Source organism: Artemia franciscana, chromosome 1 (assembly GCF_032884065.1).
Source record: "Artemia franciscana chromosome 1, ASM3288406v1, whole genome shotgun sequence".
Taxonomy (NCBI): Eukaryota; Metazoa; Arthropoda; class Branchiopoda; order Anostraca; family Artemiidae; genus Artemia; species Artemia franciscana.
This window is the reverse complement of record NC_088863.1, coordinates 32,930,263-32,955,228: the sequence shown is the minus strand read 5'-3', so window position 1 is coordinate 32,955,228 and position 24,966 is coordinate 32,930,263. Positions and strand designations below refer to the sequence as shown.

General features: G+C 35.8%; 1 protein-coding gene across 2 annotated transcripts in view; it reads right to left on the bottom strand.

Moving 5' to 3' along the window:
* Window positions 1-206: 206 nt before the first annotated feature.
* The window catches only part of LOC136028846 (homeobox protein extradenticle-like), a 62,708-nt gene continuing 37,948 nt past the window's right edge, over window positions 207-24,966 (bottom strand). For both annotated transcript variants that reach the window (XM_065706783.1, XM_065706791.1), the window contains 5 exons: window positions 23,743-23,933; window positions 20,526-20,661; window positions 18,232-18,328; window positions 11,206-11,318; window positions 207-533 (listed from right to left, as the gene is read on the bottom strand). In XM_065706783.1, the coding sequence (XP_065562855.1) occupies window positions 471-533; window positions 11,206-11,318; window positions 18,232-18,328; window positions 20,526-20,661; window positions 23,743-23,933 (600 nt within the window). In that variant the 3' untranslated portion in view covers window positions 207-470. The remainder of the gene's footprint in view (window positions 534-11,205; window positions 11,319-18,231; window positions 18,329-20,525; window positions 20,662-23,742; window positions 23,934-24,966) is intronic.

The window sequence follows — 24,966 nt, the reverse complement described above, 5'->3', positions numbered from 1 at the left end:
ACCTAAATCCATAATAAACCTAAATTTCATAAAAGTAATAACAATATGGTTAAAGTTAGGCACTAGACCGTAAGAGAAGGGCAAGGTAGTACTTATTTGTGCTCATATTCCGACAACAGTTTTCCAATGTTAATTTCTGACTAAATTATTTTCTGGGAACTTCCTTATTTATTGTATTAATTCACTAAATTGATCAACTTATAATATAACAACTCAAAATCAGACTTTATTAAAAATAAAATCGTTCGAATCATAGCAATGATACAAAAAACAAATTATAGTAAGAAGGATGTGAATACAAGAAGCCAAACACCAACTGGATAGGAAACGCACTAACTATTTATAATATCTAACACTGAGATAGAGGGAAAAATTTGTGCACAAACAAATATGAGTATTTTCTCTTTTACGAATTCATCAACTTATACACGATTATAACACCCACTTAAAATGACGTATACTCAAAATAACTAGGGAGAATTGACATGATGTAATCTTGGGTCGCCATACACAGGTGCACCCTCACCATATCCCTAAAATAAAAATGAAATATTAGTATGCGAAGCGGAAAACACATTCATTTATGGTCCTGCTGGGAACTTAATTCAGAAGGAATGGAGGAAAATCCTTTTCAGTCTTTTCAAGACACTATGGGCTGTTTACTAGGTTGCAACTACTGGTACAGGGTATGATCTTGGCGGTAATTTGTTGCAGCGTGACTGGAAACTGGAAGATCATTCCGTATCAAGGCATGAGTTTTAAATGATCAGCTTCCAATCTCGTCAAATATTTATGTGGCACACGAAACTTGGCATGTTATTTTTCATTATTCACTAAAAATAAAAGTGACATTCAAATCTTTCATGGTAATTTTTGGTTGCAGAGATATCTAACTTGATACAAATATCAAACAGAAATTCCAAATGAGTTGATATTTTCACTCTGTCCGATACTTCAAGTAACATATAGAACATTCAAGGGTTTAATGGTAGATTTTTTAGACAAAGATGGATAATTTTTCCAGAAAATTGAATTTACCGAAAAACATGAACTAAAATACCACATGCCATAGACATTTGACAAGTCTACAGAACGGTAGATAAAGAAATGAAAATACATACAAAATAACCAATAAATCTAGCGTCGTTTTTAAGAGTAAAAAATGATCGGAGGACAACCAGTCCCCCTCTCAAGAACCATTTTCCCCCGAAACATCCGATCAATTGAAAGGTCCAATAACAATACCTCTAGGGATGACACCCCCTTCCCACAGCCCTTGGAGCAAGGGCTGTAAGTTACGCAAATCACCCATTGTTCGCATATAGTAGACAATATATAAATTACATATTATGCAATTCGCCCATTGTTTACATATAGCATCTGTCATTGGAAAAGGGGAATATTTTTGACCTTCGGTGTCCAAAAAGGTCAAGGGCACTCATGTGAAGCTTTAAGGGAATGTTGAGGGAATTGTTGAATTAAATCATATTTCACAATGCCCATGCCGGTTGTCAAAGGTGTGTATCTCAGGGATGGCTTAAGGTATTAAGTTGGAACTTTCAGGGAATGATGAGAGGGGTGATCAATTGACTGAAATACAATATGTTCACGCTATTATTACTACTACTGCTTCTACTACAGCTTCTACTTCTATCGCGACTGCTTTTGAGGCTAAGGGTATTAAGGTGAAACTTTCAAGGAATACAGGGGGTGAAGTTAAATTAAATAAAAAACACTATGTGCAAACAGGTTGTCAAAAGAGCGTATCAGCAAAACATTGGGAATGACTCAGGGTATTAAGTTTAAACTTTCAGAACATGATGAGGAGGATGTTCGACCGACCAAACTGTTAAACTTATACTGTCACTACTATTACTACTACTCCAAACAATAATACTACGACTATTACTACCAAGGTTAAGGGCTAGATGGTGGAAATTTCAAGAAATATTAAGGAGAAATTTGAACTAAATCAAACACATTATGGGCATACAGGTTGCCATAAAGTCTTTACCCGACCTACAGCTAATATTCAATTCAGTAACCAAGGGATAATATTTTGAATAAGCGGATTATTTTTCTTCTTGAGTGAAAATTCCCTTGGGAACTTTGATTAAGAATTAACCTGAGTGATTTCCCTAGAGTCATTTAATATCCGACTGTTTAGATTTATTTACTATTGACATTTTTGCAATTTGAACTCAGTGTACTCAGTAGCAATATTTATTATGGATCTGGAACAGTGTGGTATCTGTTTAAAAAGAATTACAAGCAAAACAGGCAGCGTGCAGTGTATCAAATGTAATAAATGGTCTCATTTTAGTTGTGGAAAAACTAAATACTCTAATGACTTGAAGAAGACCTTTGTATGCGTAATTTGTACACAAAAAGATTCCCCAAAAACATTTACTCTAAAAAAAAAAACTGAAAAAGAAAAATAATAGTCCAAAACAGCAAAGTAACAACGATAAAATCCAGGATCAACTTAAAAATGGCACTATCTTCCCAATAGAAAACTTGTCATCTAAATCTCCAGGCACTCCTGGCGGAGCACTGAGAATTATGGATACTATAGAAAATATCACAGAGGAAAGAAATGACTGCTCAGGTCCTGATCTGAGCTGCCTCTTATGTGACGAACCGACAAAAGACCGCCCTTCGTTTGATTGTCATCTTTGCTTACTGCACATACATGCGGCCTGCGCTGCAATTGATGCAGACATAGTCCTTGCTCTGCAGAAACCCTCGGGACGTTTCTTTCTTTTTACCTGTGAGAAATGCTTAAACCAGGGTAATATAACCAGCTCTAAAGTTCCCAGTAATAATGTATCTGTTCAATGCAGTAATTTTGTTACTAGTCAAACAACACAAACCGACCAAAAGTATTCTCAGTCTCCGCATACAGATGAAGAGGGTCTTACAACAGATCATATTCCTGAACGACGTGTCTGCAGATTTCACATAAGGCGAGGCTGTAGAAAGGCGGAGAATTGCACGTTTCTCCATATTTGCGTGAATTATTTCAAAGGCATCTGCCGTGATGAGTGTTGTATTCTGCCTCACAGATCTCTGTTGTCCTAATGTGCATCTCACTTCCCACAGAAGGAAAAAGCTACGATCCAATACTGAATTGCGAAGTTCAAAAAACGGGGAGCGAAAAATTCCACCTCTGTTAAAACATGGTTGCCAAAGACAACAATTTACAGTCCCACTTATGAGCTTGAAGCTCAAACCACCTGTCTTAAATCAGCCAATACAGATCCCTCCCCTCTCATACCAACCACTCCTCGTGAAACCTTGGAGAAACTGGCAAGAGCCAACATCTGCCAGCCTTCCGACAATATATCCAGTAGTAACAACCAACCAGTTTGGAATTTCAAAGATATCAAAGACTCACCCGCCCCTCAAACCATGTCTTCCGAGTATCCCAACTTAGAACCGATTCAATGTGCTGGCAAGGAGATTCGAGACCGCAGTGTAAAGCCCTTCTTTCATCCCTATATATTTTCGAAAATACTATTATCAAATGTCCGGTCACTTATGAAAAATTAGAAGAGGTTGAACTTTGCTTGAAGAATGAGCTGGTTGATATTGCTTGTATCTGTGAATCATGGTCCGCGACTGAAGATGCTGAAGCATTTGAAGGATATGATACCTATTTCAAACCTAGAATGACACCCAATGATATTACAGTAACACATGGTGGTGCTGTTGGTATTATTTGTCGGTCGTCTATAAGAAATCGAGTTCTCACTTTCAGTAATATACCAAATAAGCATGGTTTTGAAGTATTATGGTTGTGGTGCAGGCCTAAGAAGCTTCCCAAGGAAGTGGTATCGTAAAGACCTTGAGAATTACTTACAGAATTGCACTGACAATGTACGATCCTTGTATCCTAATGCTGGCACCATAATGTGTGGTGACTTTAATGACTTAGATGCCAAATGGCTATGTAATTCACTATCACTTAAGCAGGTTGTGAATGTGCCCACAAGAGGTAACCGTATGTTGGATCTCATTTTTAGCAACTGTCCTGAATATTATAATACTCCAGTTACATTACCCCCATTAGGTTTGAGTGATCACCTGTGTGTGGCTTGGACACCCAATCATTTTATCCCAAATAGACAAATAAATAGTGTGGTGTACAGGCCTTTCTCACCTGATCTAGTAAATCTCTACAAGAAATGGCTCACAGATCGTGACTGGCGTGATATTCTCTCATTGTCTGACGGTGACAAAATGGCAAGTTTATTCTGTAAGGAACTGTTCGAAAAATACTGTGAAATTTTCCCACAAAAAAAAAAAATATATGTGAAATCTAATGATAAACTACGGATTACTCAAGAGATTCGGAATCTGATAAAAGTGAGAAACGAATTGCATTTAACTGGACCCGTAAAAGATTTCAAAAGAGTAAGAAATTTAATTGTATATAAAATAGATGTTCACGTAAGCAGTATGGGTCTAAAATAATAAGCAAAATAAATAAACCCAACCCAAGGAAGTTCCATGATTTAGTTCAGAACATTATCGGCAAAAAAGCAACCAGAGTTGGAGTGAGAGATGTCAATGGTAAACCCCTGTTACCTAGTGAAATTATTGACTTTTTTGCATCAATTTGTAAAATTCATCCGCAACTAAGAAAATTACCACCAAATGATTCAGTTTCAAATGTCCCTATACTAGAGATTTGTTCAGTTGCTAAAAAATTGAAGGCACTTGATTCTCGTAAATCTAGTTATCCTAGTGAGATACCGATTAAATTGATTATTGAGTGTGCCGATCTTTTATCTATTCCTTTAAGGGCAATTTTTAACCTATGTTTTATTGATGGTGTTTTCCCATTAATTTTTAAACAGGCGTATGTAACACCAATTCCCAAATGCAAGGCACCTAAAGATATTACCGATATCAGGCCGATTTCGAAAACACCAGCTCTCTCAAAAGTATTTAAAAGTTTTACTTTTGATTGTTTATTTTGAGGACATAAATGATAATATTGATCCCCAAAAATTTGGATTTAGATCCGGGCATAGTAGTGTTCATTATTTGGATGCATTGTTGGATACTATCCTTAAGCACTTAGAAAATAACGGGGCCTATGTTGATGCATTATTTGCAGACATAGTTAAGGCTTTTGATAGTCTTGATCATAATGTAGTTGTGGAAGAAGCAAAGGCTATGGGTGCCCGTCCATTTGTTGTACGAACGCTCGCTAGTTTTCTTTTTGAAAGATCTCAGTGTGTCCAGCTCCCTGATCATGAGCCATCTGAATTTGTAAATATTTTTTGTGGTTCGCCACAAGGGACTAAATTAGGCCCGCTTTCTTTTCTTATTGTTTTTAACCATATTTTAACAACAACCCGTGAGCGTTTTAAATTTGCTGATGATTTAACTGTTTTATCACTGCGACTAAGCCCTCCGACTACTGAACAGTCTGACTTGATCGAAATCTATCATGATCTAAAAGCTGAATTAGGAAAGGTAAAATTGACGGTCAGTGAAACTAAGAGCTCTTAAATGACGTTTTCCTTCCTAAGGGGTAACAACCACTCTCCTCATAATTCCATACTGCCAACAAAGAAAATTGTTAAAATACTTGGGATACTTTTGGACGATGATTTAAGATGGAATTCGCACGTTGACTATCTGACTAAAAAAGGCGTCTCACTTTTACATTCATTTTCCAACCTAAAAAGATTTGGTACACCAACTGAGGTTTTAAAGTCTGTATACTGCAGCTATGTTAGACCTTCTCTTGAGTATGCATGCCCTGCTTGGCATCCGGGATTGACAAAAGATCAAACAGATAGACTTGAGACGATACAAAAAAGAGCTCTAAAAATTATACTTGGACAAAACTACTCAACTTACGAGGATGCACTGAAACAACTCAATTTGGACTCACCTGATAGTCGTAGACATGGCTTAACATATAGATTAGGACTAAATTGTTTGAATTCCCCAAACTCATTATCGTCTACTACCCAGCCTTGAGAGCCCCCCAACTGAAGGACCAGTTACTAGACTCCGACAAATAAAAAAGAATTGTCCACAGTTACTGACTTGCTCAGCCTATACTACTGAGAGATATCGCAAATCATTTGTCCCATATTTTACCCGTCATTTTAATAATATTGACACAACTAATATTTAACGTTTGATTATTATGTGTTTGATTAATATAAGGTTTGTTTTAATTTTCCCGCGATTGTTTTTGAAGGTATAAATTATTTTTGTCACGACATGCTAATGCTAGCTCCGGCTATTGTAGTGAATAAATATATTCTATTCTATTCATAAAGGTGTATAAGCATATCTCAGGAATGGTTTAGAGCATTAAGTAGAAACTTACAGGGCATGTTGTGGGGGATGTTGAACCAAACAAAAGGCAATATTTGTACACTACTACTAGCACTTTTACTACTACTATTAGTATTACAACCACTAATGCTACTACAGTTACTATTGCAACAACTCCTACAACTAAAGCTAAGAGCATTAAGGTGAGAATTTCAGGGAATGTTAAGACAGTGTCGAAAGCAAACAATTTCCATGCAGGTTGTCAAAAGGACGTATCAGCAATATCCCAGGAAATGTTTAGGAAAAAGGTTACAAGCTGGAACTTTCTAGGTGTATTGAGGAGGGGGTGTTGAAAAAACAAAACAAAAGACACTGTGTACACACTTCTACTAATACTACTACTATTACTACTTCTGGCGCCAAGGGTATTGAGGTTTAGTTTAAAAGATTGTTCAGGGGAATGTTATTAAATAAAACACAATATGTACGTGTAGGTTGTCGATGGGCCGTATCAGCAATATTTCAAGAACAGCTGCGGGCATAAAACTCAGCCTTTCAGGGCAGCTACTATTGAATTAAATCAAGGGTTTATGAGCATCTAAGTTGTCAAAATAGCACATATACAATGTCCTTAGACGAAAATAGGCAATATGTTTTATTTTTAGGGAAAGTTGAGGGGGTGTAAAACTAAATCAAAAAGTTCTATTCGTATCCAGATTGTCAAAAGGGTGTAGCCTATTTGCAATAGCCCAGTAAAAGCTAGTGTATTTTCGAACTTGAGCACGTTACTGGAAATGTTGGACTAAATCAAAATATATTATGTCCATCCAAGTTTGTCATAAGGGCGTATTTGCGAAATATTAGTACGAATAAAGGTATTAAGTTGTTGGAGCTTTCAGGGTACATTGAGGGGGATGTTTAATTAAATATGGATGTTAAAAGGACATATCTGCAATGTATCTGAAATGGTTAAAGGTATTAAAATGAAACTTCCAGAGGATCTTGGGTTGTATCTTGAACAAATCAACCCGAAATATATGCATACAGTTAGTTAAAAGGGTGTATCAGCAATATCTCAGGAACGGCTGAGGATACGAAGTTGAACCTTTCACGTCTACAATAACTACTATTACTCCTCCTACTGCTGTAAATACTACTTATACTGCTATTACTACTACTACTATCAAATTAAATCAAAAGTGTTTAAGTGCATCCAAAATGTCAAAATAACACAGATGCAATAGCTCGGCAATGGAATAGGGTATTAACTTGAAACTTTCAGGGAAAGTTAAGGGGGATGTAAAACTGAATGAAAATAAATTATGTGTATCAAAATTACTAAAAAGGTGTCTATTGAATATCCAGCAAAAAACTCAGGGTATTGCGTTGCATTTTCAGGGTATATTTTTGGGATATTAAGCTAACTCAATAGACACTATGTTTCCAGTTTTGTGCAAAGGGGATATCTGTGATATTGTAGAATGTTGAGAAAAATTGTCGGGACACGTTGATTGAAATATTGGAAAAATCAAAATGCTTTATACGCATTCAGGGTTGTCAAAAGGGTGTGCCTGCAATATCTCAGGAAAGGTTAAAGGAATTAAGTTAAAACATGCAGTGAATGTGGAAGAGAATAGTTGATTAACATTTGTCGACACTCATGGTTGTAACATGATGGGGATTAGAATTACGTCAGCCCTATAGAATCCCAAATCATATGTAGATTTTCTGCATATATCCACTTTTTGCACTTTACTGAATATTACTGAAAGCAGATTTATTATTAGTAAAGACGGTGGGAGCAGTGAAGATGTTAAAAGTAGAATAGCCAAGGCTCAGGGTGTTTTTTCCCAGTTAAAAAAAAGTTTGGAAGAATAGAAAGATAAGTCTACAAACCAAGAGTAGAATAATTGAAGCTACAGTGATGACAGTAGTCAAACATGGCTCTGAAGCATGGGCGCTCCGAAAAGCAGAAGAAGGTTTACTAGATGTTTTCCAGAGAAATTTCCTACGGATTGTTCTGGGTACCCGGCTGACTGACCGTATGTCAATCAGTAGGTTATACGAAAATTGTGGTTCAATCCCTTTTTCTAGGGCTATAATGAAAGAAAGGTTGAGATGGCTAGGCCAAGTTCTGCGGATGAAGGATGGCAGATTGCTGAAGATTGTCCCTTTTGGCCATCCGTCTGGGGCTAAACGGAAAGCAGGTCGTCCTCATCTGGCATGGGAGGATGTCATAAATAAAATTTAAAGGAAATGGGAACTTCCTAAGAGGGTGTTAAGAGGGAGGCCTTGAGTAGATTGGGTTGGAGGACGAGCGTGCGTAGCTGTGTTGGCCTCAGGCGACTTGGTGCTGCGGTGAGTTATTAGTAGTGGTAGTAGTACTGAAAGCAAAACCCGTTTTAAACATTTTCTCTTTTTGCGTTTAATACATCCAAAATTATTAAGGCTGTAAGGAATAAACATCAGTATATAGACTACATACATTAAACTCTCAGTCCACAGTTTTTGAGTAATCTTGATTATGATGGTGATTCTTCTCTCTTTTTTTCTTTGATGTTACAAGAAGTAAAACATGTAACTTGAAATAAAGATTGTTTTCATTAAAGTGCAACATTATGTTAAGGTCTTTAGAAGGCATGGGGGTAGGGTTAGCCCCACTCCTCTTTGTCGTAGTTTCTGCTTGTTATGATTTTGACTTGGTTACTTATTGGTTAGTTGGTTACTTAAACCTTGTCACGCTTTTATTTTTGCCCTTCTTTTGGACACACTATTATTTCTTTGTTGCGTGTATTTTTTCGTTTTTTGCACACGGTTCCCCTCAGCCGAATGTTTTATGGACTAAATTTTCTTCAATCGAAAACGTGCCTTTCATGCCCGTATCCGAGGGTCGACGCGACAACATCAGTTTTTTTCTTACATTAGGGTTCATTTGGCTCAGGGACCTACTGTTGCAAGCTTCCAGAAACAATACAGCTTTTTATACTTTTCGAGGCCTTTTTGGCAGGTGAACCAATATCGTTAGGTGAACTAGGGCCCTCTGGGCCCAATGACTTACAGATTTAAGATTCAACCCAATCCCAAAAAATTTTAGTGTCCCCTTTTAACGGGCCCCTGTCTCCAACCTAAATTTGCTTTTTATACACTAGAGTCCCTCTGCCCAGCAACTTACAAATTTAAGTTACAAGCCATTCGGAACAATTTTTTGCCCCTTTTTGAGCTTAATTTTCGGGGAGACAATATTTTCTTGTGTATTCAGACGCCCGTGGCCAATGGAGTTAAGGATGGTCGGACAAATCCGAACAACCTTCGGATGTTCTTTAAAGGAGTTAACGAATTTCAAACCAATCAGAAATTAAATCTTTGCTGGCCCTTTTTCGGGTGCTCGTGCCCCAGATTAAGTTTTTTTTTTTATATTAGGTTACTCTTGGCCCAGAAACTTCTGGTTATAAGTTTCAAACAGCTCAGTAACAAAACTTTTTCCCAAACATTCCCCTTCTCTAAATAAATTGTTTTCCCCCTTTGGCAAAGGAACAGTCCCAAAACTTTTCAAGCCAATCGGACAGCGATCTAACGTGCCCCCGTTTTTCCACTATACAATCTATATATAAACAACGGGCAACTTACATTATACAGAGTCCTTGCCTTGGGACTACTTTGGTAGTGGTGATCCCTGGAGGCATACTTTTTGAATTTTTCGTATATTTTGGGGAAAACAGGTATCTAAAATATTTTATCTGATGCCACTGGGGGCCAAGTGAACAGAAAAGGCGTTAGAAGGGGGGCTCGTTCCACTAACTCACTTTCGGCTTGAAAACTGAGCTCTAGGGCTTTCAATTCTAATGAGACCCCCTGTAAAGTATCTAGGACTATCTCTTCTAGACGAATTGCCAAAAAAAGCGTGGGAGATCATTCGCTAGTCATTGTCAACGCTATGTCAACAGTAGCCACTGAGGGGTTATTTAAGTGATTGCCCTCAATGATTAAATTTTAATAATTAAAAATCGTTAAAATTTTCGTATCATTGTCATAGATAAAAAATACAGTAAGAATTTTCCATGAATGGTATATATTCCATGTTTACTAAAAACGGCATTCAATGATTTTGCATGCAGTCAATTACAATATGAGGCTAAAATGAGCGAAGAGCAGTTATTTAGTTTACATTTTTCCAAATGACATCAAGTTTCCACCAAAGTTTGTTTTCAAGGATTTTAAGCTTGTTCATAAAAAGGCTAAAATTTCAATACAGAAATCCAAAGTTAAAACACAGTTGTGGTATTTGACGTTCATCCAAGTTGCTAATTGAGGGTTTTTGAAGTCACCGTCCACGAATATACAGATAAATAGACTGACCAAAGTATAATATAATCTTTAATCTGAGTACTTATGAGTGAACAGTATACATAGTTTGATGATAGGAAGAAGAACATCACTCGACAAGTAAAATTTAAAATACACTTTTTCACTAATTTGGATATTGGGAAGTTCAGCAAAGAGGCTTGCCCACTCTTGTTTCTTGTCCCTTAAATAAATTTCTTGTTTGATGTTTAAAACTCGCCTGTTTTGCTTAGAAGTCCAGGCTGCGATCCCACAAGCGAGAGATACCAACATTATTACGAAGAATTTGGGCTTAAAATGACCAGGAGTGCTTCAACCCAGGATTCAATCCAGTTGATTTAATTGCTTTATATACAAAATCTAATCATAGTGATAGATTTCAAGGAAAGGGAAATTAAACCAAGATCACTCTTCAATAGCTGAGTATTGATCGATGGATATGGGGAAAACAATCTTTTAAAACACAGTAGTACAAATGATAATTCTATAATGATTGATTCCTGTCATGGCTCTTACAGAATTATGCTTTAAAGATGTTTTCAGATAAAAGACACTCACCCCTTGCATTCCACCATAATCGCTATTCATTCCTATGTATCCCATTGCTTCCGCTGCACCAGGTGGTGACATCATAGGTCCTGGCGTTCCTGCCAAGCTATATGGAGACAACCCTTAAAGAAAACATGCACTAATAAAAATTAATATAGAAAACGAATATTTCCCGGAAGAGAGAAGAACCAGGGAGGCGGGGGAGGGGTCAGAATCACTAGATAGCTTAGGGTAAATTCAACTAAGTAATTCAATTTAACGAACTTATAATAGTAACGAATCCTGTGCACACCAGACTGCTTTGAAAAAGCTGCTAAACTGGAAACCTTACTGCAGAGGTTTCAGGTATCATCTGGAAAAATATAGTTTTTTATTTGTCGCCAGAAGAAATATCACGGATGCGTGTTTATTTATTTATTTTTTCACAGGCGTGATGGTGTCAAACAAGTGGTCCTAGAAGATCGAGTCAGGAATCATTCAAACGAAAATTAAAAATTCTGGCGGCCTTTTTAAGTAACCAGAAAGATTTGAATGCAACAAGCGCCCTTTTCATGCCCTTTTTTCCCCAAAGACATATGTATCTAAACTTTGAGAAAGACATCTTGTTCAGCACAGTTGAAAAGGCCAACAAGTATGCCTCTGGGGATGATATAGCACTCTCAAGCCCCTGGAAAAGGGTAAATTAAATTTGCCTGTTGTTTATACATAGTATTTAGGAATTATATGCATTTTCAGGGGAAGGAGTGATTCCATGTAGTAGGCATTTTCCGTCCTGAATTTTTTTTGGGAAGGTTTCCATGGAGGAGGGAGGCGGATTTCCCTGCATTATTTTAAAAACAGCCATAAATTAAATTTGAGGCATTTTTTTCAATTCAAAGTACAGAACAACATTAAGAATTAGAATAAACAAAACTATTCCGTACATGAGGGAGGATGCCCTCTCCTCAATTCCTTGATCTTTATGCAAAAGTTTGAATTTTGTCCCTATTCTTTAATAACAACGCCTGAAACACAAGGGCCGTTTAACTGGAATAAGTTATTCTTAAAATACTAAACAATCTTAGCGTAAAAAGGAAGGGACTGAGGAGGAGACAGTCCCCTTCATATACGGAATAATTTCTGTTTGTTTTAAATTTCAATATTGCTCCTTACTTTCAGTTGAAAAAAAAACTGTCATTTTATTTAATAACGTAGAACACAATAATGAACTTACTATATAATCAAAAACGTGAAAACTGGAAATGCATTTTTTCTGTTTTACAAATTCAATGCTCCGTTCAGGAGTTCAGGAAAGAATACAAATACAAAGATGATTTATGAAATATTGTAAAACCAATTCTTTTGAGTACCACTTCTTTTTAGCTTTTGTTTCAGCAAACCAGTTTTCTTCTTTTTTTTATCTCTAAAGTACAACAAAAATTTAGTACGCTCATACACCACTGGTGGTATGAAACAGGTACAGGCTTATATTTAGGCTATTTCAACTGGCGCTGCATTTTATGCTGGCAATTTTACAAATTCACTAATTTGCCTTAAACCTTAATTCTAATTCTAATTCTGCCTTAAACCCTTAAATCTTAATTCTAATGCACAAATTTAAGAGTCAGGTCGAACTTCCCCACGAATGGTGCAACAAGACTCATAAGACGTCAATATTTTAAGAAGCTTATATACAAATAAAAGAAGAACAGATCCCGCGTTGTCTTACTTCTCTTATCCTTATTACTTCTCCCCTATTGCATTCTCTTTCCTTGCAAAACAATTGTAATCCTTCAATTAAACTAGCCACAATATCAATTAAGGCAGATTTTAACTTTAAAAAAAAAACTTTTATTTGTCTCTTTCACTGGCAATGAGTTGCTTAAGCGTTAAATGTAAATTTTAACAAAAATGTAGGCAAAGCTATCATTATGCTAAGTTTGCTTGGGAACAATCAATTTTAGTTTCTGTGGCTCAAAGCTTACCAATTTCATTTCAAGCTGTTTCAATATGGAGTAATAACGTAATAATAAATTTACGTCTCGTAGAAGACTTTAAATTGCAACTTATTAACCAAATAAAAGTCCCAATGTGTCATAAGACATGTATGCTGGAACATGTTCAATGGATTTTTTTTAAAAAATATATTTTTATGTCATTAAAAAAAAAAGTAAAATCGTTGACTCCCTTAATTTTTGTGAAAAGGTGCCCCTTGAAAATCGTGAATTATTAATAGGGAGGTCTACTTAGTGTACCTAACTAGCTAGGCTACAGACAACTGTTCAAGCCTCGCCCATGCTCATTTTATCGCTCTATCATCTCAATGAACAAATCAATGCGGAAGAGGCCAGATGCCATTAAAAAGTGTGACTATGCTTGACAAAACACTTGGGTATTGTAATTTAGATAATTTCAAACGTTGAGTTATGTTTTCTTTCGGGAAGTTTATTTTTTTAATTTGTTCTTTAGCTTGTTTCGTAGCACCCTGGGCCACTTGCACCCTCCCTCTCCCCCTAGATCTAGCCATGGAATCATAAAGCAGAAGTCGACATTTTGCCACAGAAAATGCGATAAGATACAAATGTTAAAAGATGTCAAAAATGCATATATAGTGTTGACAAGTCCCCTAATAAGAGCTCTTTACTCATGAACATGATTCAAACTTATTTTTTCACCAATATGTTTCACCTCAAAATTTTCACCACAAAAATTTATCCCATTTAGCCGAGCACATTTAGCCCAAAGTCTACTTTAGGAAACTTTACGTACTATTTTATTACGTAAAATTTTCTATTTTCTGCTAGCTCCTTCTTACAATCCGTTAAACGTCAGAAGTTTTCCATAGAAAATCCGTAAATGGCGTTTCAGCTTCAATAAAATTTTCTATAAGCCACTAGGTGCCACAAAAGTCCCAAGATAAAAAACATGACCGAAAAAGGAGGTAGCTTTTACTGTCGTAATTGTTCACAAGTACTAGATTGAAATTTTGCTCCGATTTGAAACTTTGTTTCTCTTTAGCTGACCAGTAAGCTTCTCGAAAATTCCTGTTTTTGGTAAAGGTTTTGTCCACTTTCCCTTTCTGTCATTTTGCTCAAAGAAGTAAATCATCAAATATGTACTTTTATGGTTGCTTTTGCATTTATCATCTGTGTACGAGTACTTAAACTGAAAACTCCAAAACGTTGATTTTTTGGTGATGAATTACATGGTGGTAGTTCTTCGAAGCTTTCTCCTCCTTCTGAATAACCAAGTCAGCAAGTCAGCTTACACTTCTTACACCAACGACGATCGAACTTGCATGTCAAGATGAACTTGAATTTTGTGCTTTTTTTTCGAAAACAAAAAGTGCCAAAACCAAACACCATAGACAATGAAAGTTACATATCAAATTGTATCAAAGTTTGGGTCTAAAAACCGTTGGTGTCGAACCGTATATGTGGGTTTATAGCAGCATTTTCTGCTGATTTGGGGTAGATATTATAAAGGAAGGGTGAGTATGACATTTTCAATAAGATTTCGGTTTTTCCGTAAGTTTTCCGTCGCTGCGTTCTTTTGTCCGTATATAGACACCAAATTAAGTAGATCTACGGAAAAATCGGTAGAGGGGAAAACACTGGAACTATGTAAAATCCTTGAGAAACAAGAAACTGAACCCACAAAAAGCTCAAATTTATTTAGTACTTCTGCGATAAACAACGGTATTGGTCTATTCCAATTTCAGCTAAATAATGTATTTTCACCGATTCTTCTGTTTATTAGATTAACAACTAACTGAGAGATGGGAATATTATGGAGGAGAGATAGCTTTGCCGTTATCAGAAACGTACTTGCGATACCCAAATAACTAAAAAAATACTAGTGGACGGATAATGATATTTACACATGAATCTGAAAAATTTGATTTATTAAGTTTGCCAAAAAGTACGCGATGAACAGCTGAGTTTATTCTCTTCATTTAAACATTCAGATGATCTCGTTATGATTTCTAATCATACAAATAACAATGTTAATAAGATGAAATATAGTATTTGAAGGAGGGAGAAATTCATGAGTCCACAAAAGCAGGCAACTTATATAAAATTAATCAGGGAATTGACCATTTTATCTACATACCACTGCTTGACTATCTGTATAATGTAAACACCCATGCCCTAGAAAAATTAATTTGAATAATAAAAGCAGTTTTTCAAAGATTTCAAAGGACCACTTTGAAATTAGAAAGACCATAAACCATCCAAATATGAGGGGGGGGCTACCTCTACCTCGACCACCCATCTCCGCACTAAAAATAGCTAGTGGTTTCCTGAAAGTATTTTGAAATGCAACCTGTTGGTAATTGCATTTTTTTTTTTTTTACAGGAGCTACTGAGACGAACCAATTCATTCTCAAACCGTTATGAAAAAAAAAAAAAAAATAGTAATTAACACTGGTATCACATTACTTTTGGGTTAGAGCATTCCTTTTTGAAACATTGAGATTAACCACAACGTAACCATAACGTTGGTCAGGTCATTGTCACGCTTAACTTCATCACATAAAACGTAGAATAACAGGATGTTGGGGTTAATCGCTCCTAAAGTCTAGTGCCTTATTTTTGAGGGCGAAAACCCATCAAAACCTAGCCTAACACAACTTCAACAACCAAATGCTAATAAGCATCCGTGCTGCATTAAATGATAAGCAAAATTTCAAAATATTTATTTTAATTAGAGCGGTTGAAAGGTCCCAAAATGTGTCTACCGAGTAAAAATTATTATCAGTAAAAATAATTAGTCAGCATTACAGCTATTACAACATGACAAAAAACATGTCAATTAAAAAACAAACGAGAATTAACTTAAAATAACAGACTTTTCAGGAAAAATGAAGGGAGAGTTTAAACGTAAAACAAACATATTTGTTATAAAAAAAGATATAAAATCTACAATGAATACAAATTAAAACGAAAAGTCAAATTTAAAACAAACGGGAATGGAAGCGAATAATTTTAGTGATTTCGTCCCTCAAATCCTCCCAAAAGATGGTTTCATTTAAACTGCAAACAAATTAAATTTTGGGCAGTCTTTTTTTATTATAGTATAAAAAAATTAAATACCACTCAAACTTCTAGGTTTTTTTTTCAATATTAGCCTTGCTGAAGCAATACATTTAGTTCTATTGGCTTAATATTCAGTAAACTTCCATATATGTTTTCTTGCTTTTAAATCCATTCTTTTAAAAGTGTAGAAAATGTATTGTCTAGATAAAACTCTAATTTTTTGGATCAAGTTTCCCTCAGGGTGTAAATAATACTCAAGCATTTTGGGAAGGAACGGTTCAACTGTTCACCTTTTTGTGTAAATTGTCTCATAATAGAACACTTCAAAAAACTCGTTTGGTTTTACTATTTTTGAAAAACCCTGTTTTAAGGACAATGTTAGTTTTACAATTACAAGTAGCAATTTTTTCTCATGATTCTTTTTTATTGTGTTTAATAGAGAGGAGAAGGGGCTTGTACAAGAATCATCTGAGTGAAAAATCATGCGAAAACCAGAGGAATGTAAAGAAAGTGGAGAAAGCATTAAAATATGAACTAAGCAGGTGTGAAGTGGAGACCAACTACACGGCATAATAGTAAAATATTGTACTAACACATTAATAAATTGAGAGGAAAAGTCAATCTGGTCTTGTCCCAGTTAAAGATTATATAAATAAAAACAAGTTTTTTTTTTAACTGCAAGTAAGGAGCGACATTAAAACTTAAAACGAAGAGAAATTACTCCATATATGAAAGGGGCTGTTCCCTCATCAACGCACCGCTGTTTACGCTAAAGTTTGACTCTGTCACAGCTCTACTTTTTTAAAAACAATAAAAAAAAATTAGCGTAAAGAGAGAGGCGTTGCGGAGGGACAACAGCCCCTTTCATATACAAAGTAATTTCTGCACGTTTTAAGTTTTAATGTCGCTCCTTACTTGCAGTTTAAAAAACTATTTTTTTTTTATTTAATTTCTGAACGTTTTTGAATTAATGCATGTTTTGATTTTGGCTCACCGCATATGTATAATTAAAACGAAATTTACAATTTTTTTTTTTTGCTAAATGGCTTTCTCATAGTTTTGATCGGATGATTTTGATAAAAAAAGGAGGGAGGAAGGAGGCCTAGTTGCCGTCCAGTTTTTGGTTACTTAAAAATGCATACATCTAGCAAATCTGCCTACGGATTGCCTACGGATTGTTTTGGGTACCCGGCTGACTGAACGTATTTCCAACAGTAGGCTGAATGAAAAGTGTGGTTCAAGCCCGCTTTCTAGGGCTATAATGAGATAAAGGTTGGGATGGCTGGGGGACGTTCCGCGGACGAGGGATGACAGATTGCCAAAGATTGTCCTTTTTGGCCAACCGTCTAGGGATAAACGAAAAGCAGGTCACCCACGGTTGGTGAGGGAGAATGTCGTAGAGAAAGATTCAAAGGATGTGAAAACTAACTGGGAGGGTCTCAAGAGGGAGGCTTTCAATAGATTAGGATGGAGCAGGAGCGTACGTAGCTTTGTTGGCCTCAGGTGACTTAGTACTGCGGTGGGTTGCTAGTAGTAGCAGTAGTAATTCTTAGCTGTGTTGGCAGCAGGCGGCTAGATGCTGCGGTGAGTTGTTAGTAGTAACTTTATCGACAGATATCATTTAAAGTTTTTGCAAGGAATCGAAGGAATCCAAGGCTCCAAGGAATTTTCACTGAAAATCAATTATTTGAAAAGCTATAAAATGGCGCAATGAAGGCATTACACAAGAGACTCCCCTAATTTCCTTATTCTGTCTGTTTTCACCCTTTTCTGTCTATCTTTTCTGCTTTTCAATATTTGACTTGAACGTACTTTCGCCAAAAAACGGACTACCCAAATACTATTTTCTATAAGAACTTGTTTCAAAACCAAAATAAGTTTGGCACAGCACGACATGGGAAACAGAAGTTTTGCAAAACAGGAAGATATGACCTTGGCTTGAAACGTTCAAAACTGGATATATGAGCTTCTTGCACGGAGGTTTACAATGACGACAAAAAAAAAAAAAAAAACATACCAGCTGCCTTTTTAGCAGCATAAAGGTTAGCTTCTTCTTGAGATTTTCCCATGTTTTTCTTGTAACGGATCCGTTTATTCCCAAACCAGTTACAAACCTGCGAAAAAGAAAAAAAAAACTAAATTAACATTTTTTTTTTCTAAAATCAATTACTATCTCTAAAAGAGGATATAACACTTCCATGTGACAAAAATCATATTCTAGGGGAGTAAAAATACATTTACAAAAGTTAAGTACTATATTTTAATTGTCATCACAGACAGTCTCTCCGGCCAATGACCTTATCTCAGGAAATGCCAGACTAAAGATCACAGCAATCTAGGTGCTAGAGGGCTTCAAAGTTTCACGCTTTGTGGAATTTAAGATGTTTAAACTTGAAGCCAAATAGCACCTTAATCGAAAAACCAGGAGTCAAAACTATCGTTGGAGAAGCCTTCGTTGTTGCGCCCATCCAATTTCACAAAAACCTGGGTACTTTTTGTGGAAGGTAGGCGGGGCTCGGAAGCGGTATATATCTTTAAAAATCAATCCCAAAATCTTAATCTCAAGGACAACTCAAATTCTTTGCTTTATAGGTTAAAATTTTAAGTAGGAACTTTCATGCAAGGATCGGGGAAGGCCCGTGCAAAGATATGTCATATTAGCCCAAAGTCCCTTATCCATCCATTTGAAGCAATCAGAGAAACAAAACTTGCCTATTGTTCTGTCAAAAAGTTGGCAGTGGAGGTCACATTGAAAAAGCCATGAGCCAACAATGTGCTTCCAATCATAAAGATGTTTTTTTTTGTATTGCATCAGGACTTAACTCATTTTTGCACCAAACTGGGGGTTACACCGCAGGTACACTCAGTGAATACCTGACTTACTTCAAACACAAGTACAGAATCAACTCCTTTTTTAGCACCTTCTTTCACACTGCATCAGGAATAAGCTTTTTTTTGTAGAATTACGTCATTGCTATTCTTTACACCAGGTTATGCAGCGTTTAAGTTTAGCTTTCTGGGCTGATTCATGACTCTTGTTTATTTTTTTACCGAGTTAGGAATTAGCTCGTTTTTGCAGCGGTGGGTCTGCAGCTCGGACTTGGGCTCTCACCTATTTCTAAAACAGTTGGTAGTAGAGAGGATAGGGGATGTGAGAGCTCAAAATATCGGATTAATATCAATAATCATAGTGACTCAAGTTTTTAGTATGATTACATCAACATGCCTTCCCACCTTTTCGATAAAATTTTATCTATGAAGAAGGGATAATTTGCCGATTTTAGGGCCCCTCTTTTGGGTTGAGTGGATCATATCCTCCTAGGTGGGATATTTGCCGGACTTCTGAAAAATTTTGAAAGAAATGACAATCTTAATATTTTGATACAATGTCAGGGGAATACGGAGTGGGGAAGGGGGCTTTTCCAAGGACAATTTAGGACACAGGAGGAAAACTAGTTGCCCACGATCACTCTCACCCTTTTGAACGACACAAGAGCTTTTTATTTTCGATCACGCGAGCCCAGTCCCATGTTTCCAAGACCACCCATTCTATAGAAAGAGGTGTTGAGAAAAAAAAGAAGAAAAATACACGTCACTCTTACTCAAAAACGACTATTTGTTCTCGTTTTAGCCTTTAATTACTCTGAAAAGGCATCTTAGGAAAACAAAATTACTTTTAACTAGTTGTCTTTTTTTAAACTTAATAATGCTTAAAATATCGAATAATGTGGCAAACTCCAAGGGAAAGACTGCTTTCTCCATATAAATATATTCTTGACAGTCAATGCAGCTTTAGCATTTAACACTTTTAATTCATGTGTTTTTTTTTATATATCTTTCCGTTCAAGTTCGTAAAAATCATTAATTAAATCGAAACTTTCAGCAATATAATTCGGTGTTATGTGAAAAAATTAATATTTTTTAGTAAAGGTCTAACGACACTTGCCTTATTCCAAGGAGTTAGCCCAAGATAATCATCATTCCAAGGATTAGAATAAATCAATTAAGGAAATACTTAATGACATCACATGAAAGCTTAAAATACCAGGCACTTATTTACTAATATTGGATGTGCAAAAGACTTTATAATGAATCTGTATTTTACAAATCATCAAATACAACCACCAGCTTTCTTCATATCAGGATAGTTGCATTTTTTTTATAAAATACAGTTGATGCCTGCTTAAAATTCAGACACCATCAATGAGGTTGCGCACAAAATCTAAAGTCCACGCGTGACCCGTGACCCGTAATATAGTCCTGATACATAGATAGAGACTACAAATTTTCATAGCAAAACGAATCTTTTACCTGGGATACAGTGATACTACACTTTCTAGCGAGTTCCTCCTTTGCTTCCTCACTAGGATACGGATTACTTAAATGAGAATAGAACCATTCGTTCAGAGTTTCAGAAGCTGGTTTGCTGAAGTTACGCCTCTTTCGCCTTTAAATAAAAAATAATATCAACAAATCTATTCGGATATCTTTCCAAAGCGATGCTTAATTATAATTCCTTTACTAATATCTCCTTTACTACGGGCAAAATGAAAAAAAAGACTCTAGATTAATGTTCTATAATTTCACTTAATTGACTTTATATTCCAAGTATGTTCAGACTGGTCAGCAGATAGGAAAGTCCAGTCAATCAAAACTTAATCAACAAAACAATCTAACTTTATCGGTAAGTTATTCCAAAGTCTCTCTTGATCAAGATCTACAAGATCTTCCCTTGGCTCCAAAATGCTGCCATCTACTTTTGTAATCTATTTATGTTTGTAATAAGTTGAGTTTCAGATTTCAGTTTCTATGTTTAGACTTAGGTAGAGAAGCAGTATTACATGCACCTCCTAATATTTAATTAGGAACTTAATTAACTTTTTGAATTAAGAGATACAATTTTCTTTATAACGTCAATCCACACACCCTGAAAAGCTTTAACATTTGCAAATGCTAGATAACACGCAAAGAGTGGCATTTGAGATTATTAGCAAAGTGGTGAAGTTGAGGGTCCCTTACAAGCTTCCTGAGACTAGGGTGGACGACAAGGTATTATTTTTCTGAACCTAAAGATGCTTCAGTATCCCTGGGGCGAGCGACATTCAACAAGGTGAATTAAGAATTCTCTTCTCCTAAGAAAGTGGCTGGAGATGGGGGAGTTTGGTGCTTGGAGATTCCATTTGCCTGCTTTGGTCGTTGAGAGACATATATCAAATTTCCTTTATGATGTCAATCAAAATGATATGAAAAATACTTTCCTATATATTAAATTTTGCGGGGCTTTAGGGACACTATGGAGCCTAACGACCCGCTTAGGTGCTTAGTGTAATTAAAAATAATTTAAATTATTATTAAATTAATTTAATCCAATTTGACAAGAAACAATGCAACAAAAGACAAAACACAGGCAACTCAGTCAGAAAAAGATTCGAGGGACATTGCAACATATCCGAATTTTCTAGAGGCAGTGGGTGCATTATGTCGTAGTTTTAAATTGGAGAAATTGGGAGAAGAGAACATTAAAAAAAACTTTTAGACAACTTTTAGACCTAACAACATTATTATCAATATCAATAGAGAAATTATCTTAGGAATGAGAAAATATATGCTTGCTTAAAAATACATGGGAAGATATGGTCAACAAGACAAAAGAAAAATTGAACAGAAAGTGATAAAAATCTCAAAATTTTACGGGGGAGGCCTGAATACTCCTCCTTTGTACGTTCCAAGATATTGCGGTTTGAAACCTTGAACTTGACCCAGGAACAAAATGACAGGTGCAAAGGGATCCTTTAAGAAAACCTTTTTACGCCTCTAGATTATTAGTTTACTGCAGAAGATTTTCAGCAAAATGATCGTTTGTCAACATTTAGCACTAGTCTTTTCAGAGAGGCTTACGCTAATGTGATCTATGCTAATTTGTAATTTTTTTCAAATACTATTATTTTTTTACAATAGTGTTTTTTTTTAAAGATTTTTGGGACAAAATTTTTCCGTTCTTCAAGAAAAAGGAAAAGCAAGAAGAATTATAGGCAGTTGTCATCTGAAATCTACCTGTCCCCTGACCCTTCGTAAGTAAGGCATTAACACCTAGGGTTTGTGTTATTAAAACTCTCACAAGATCTATCAGTATACTTAGCAACAGTTAGGATCCGTTTCCTAGTCTATAAGATGCTTGGAATTTTCAAAAATAAGTAGGTCAACCTGCACACTTCGGCTGTAAAAGAAGAAATAAAACAATAAAAGTATTTGGTTATTCACAAAGAGGAGTATGTCTTTTACTATTGATTGGACACTACCTCTCAGTGATGAATGGATCAGCATTGGAAAAAAAAAGTTCTTCTTGAAGGAACTGTAACATCTTTTTAGTTAATCCACTCTGGAGTCTGCCAACAGCATTACTTTCAAGAATTAAGTGCACGAAGAAAGAAATGATAGTTGACGTTTTCCAATAAAAATCTTGGCTTACTTTCAACAGTCTGAGGAAACATACGACTGAGAAAATGAAACAAATACTAAAGTGTAGATATTTCTTCTTCTTTTTTTAATGGAAGCAAGGTTATAAAGTTGTACTGGTACAATTATAAACAGTTAGATACTTAAATTTCTTCCAATATCTCTTTCGATATAAATATACGTGTTTTGATATCCAATACCGAATTTTGCGTGATATATTATCGACATCGATTGACAATATCAATTATCACCCAAAACTAATCTCATCTCGTCTGCTGGTTTTAGGACGGTTTGTTTAGTGATTTTTTCTAACGGCTCAGTGTGAAACCCTATTCCAACACCTTAACTTCACCATGGATAAATCGAACTGAATTGTCTATAAAAGGTCCAAAGGTCATGAGTTTTGACGATCTCTATGCGCATTTTTTTTTGTACAATGGACCAGTGTAAAAAGTTAAAAAACTAGTTACACGAATATGCAAACGCCTAAATCACCAGTATTTAGCTTAACTGATAAGTTACTAGTTAGAGATAAAGTATGAATTCTGTTTAAGTAGCATTCAAAGCATCGGCCCTGAATTTGATTCTCCGATTTTGCTTCGGCATCGCTGAGCACTGATCGATTCTGATAGTTATACATTTTAAAAAGCTCCTTTTTGGTTTATTAGAAATTAATGTTATACTTAACTCCGGAATATTACAACCCTTCTGAGAGAAGAAACACCATCACCTCTCTACAAAAATGACTGCCAAAAATACAGCACACGAGAAATCCTCCTCCTCCCTGTCCCCCAGAAAGACGAATAGACTTGTTTTAATGGTGCCTATGTTCCGTAATAAATATTCATAGAATATACCTGATTTGGGACAGGATTTCAGACACTCGCACCATAAGTATTCAGCCACTTAGCACCTTATACCCGAAAACGGCTTACACACACACACACACACACACCACACCTCCGCCTTGAATTTTCTTGTCGTTTTGATATAGTAACCAAATTACCTTTAAGGCGGAAGGAAAGAAGAAATAAATACAGAAAGAAGGAGAAAGTGAAAAGCCCCAGCAAACCTTGCATCAAGAAATCGTGATCTTAAAACCATTACAGCTTCACAAGTAGACTGTTTCAGCTGTATTTGAATTGACGAAAACTTCTTATGTATAATTTGAACACTCCTTTCAATTTCCTTGGGTGTAATTGGTCGGGTTCTCGATTGCTCACGAAGTAGATTCATTACATGCGTGGTAAACTCATTACACGCCTAAAACAAATGCACTAATTTGATTCGTGAGTTTATGCAATATGTGCGATTTTACAATACACAATGACATTGTTCAGTGGGTACAAGACTAGAAATTGGTAAATATTATAGTTTACCACAGCGCGGACATAAAAGTACGTTATAAACTAATTAACAACTCAATATTAGCCTCAGGTCACATAATTTTAGCAGATACTATTATTTACTGCTCCATGTGGAATAAATCCGAACTGAGAGAAGAATTTTTCGGTGTACCTACTCTACATCCATCTCTATTCACCTGAAGACAAAAAAAAACCGTAGAGTAAGTATAGGCACATGGAGCAGGTAAGTGAATCTAAAAATCCATCATTCATTTGGACTCCTTCGCGATATCTGTGGACAAATATCAACTTTTCTCCTTGAAATTTAATTTTTTTGCATGCATTTTCTAGACTTTAATCTATCCTTAAACTTGTCAGTAAAATCTGGCGCCAAGGCAACAGATCAGTCAGAGTAAATACCACTAATTATAAACTAGTTCGATAGAAAAAAAAGACCCATTAATATTGCAACAATTGGAAACTCTTGAAAACTTGTCTTTCCATTTACAACCCTTTCAGCTTATAGAATAGCATATTACATACAAGTTTTCAGTCCAGCACGAATTGAAAATCGTCCCCGTTGTTGAAGTCTTTTTCCAGGATGAGATGTTCGAAGCACCTGAAGGAATGGTAATCGTTTACCAAGAGGTCGTGCGAAGATGGTTAATGGCGGGCGAATAGCATAGCAAAACTCGTTCATTTTCCAACAGCGTCAGTAATAAAAACTGAATTTACGTTCGATCGTCACCTGCTTAAAGTAATATTCTAAAATTACATTTTAGCCAGGTTTTAGAAAGCTGTACTGATTTTGTAATTATTTTGGTTGTGTTTAGTAGTTTGTTCGTTTGTACCTTTATTTTATATTCGCTATTATACTAATCTCACAAGCTATTTTTTATTTGGGGGGGGGGGGGCTGAAGACTGACCATGAATATTACTCTAAAATATTT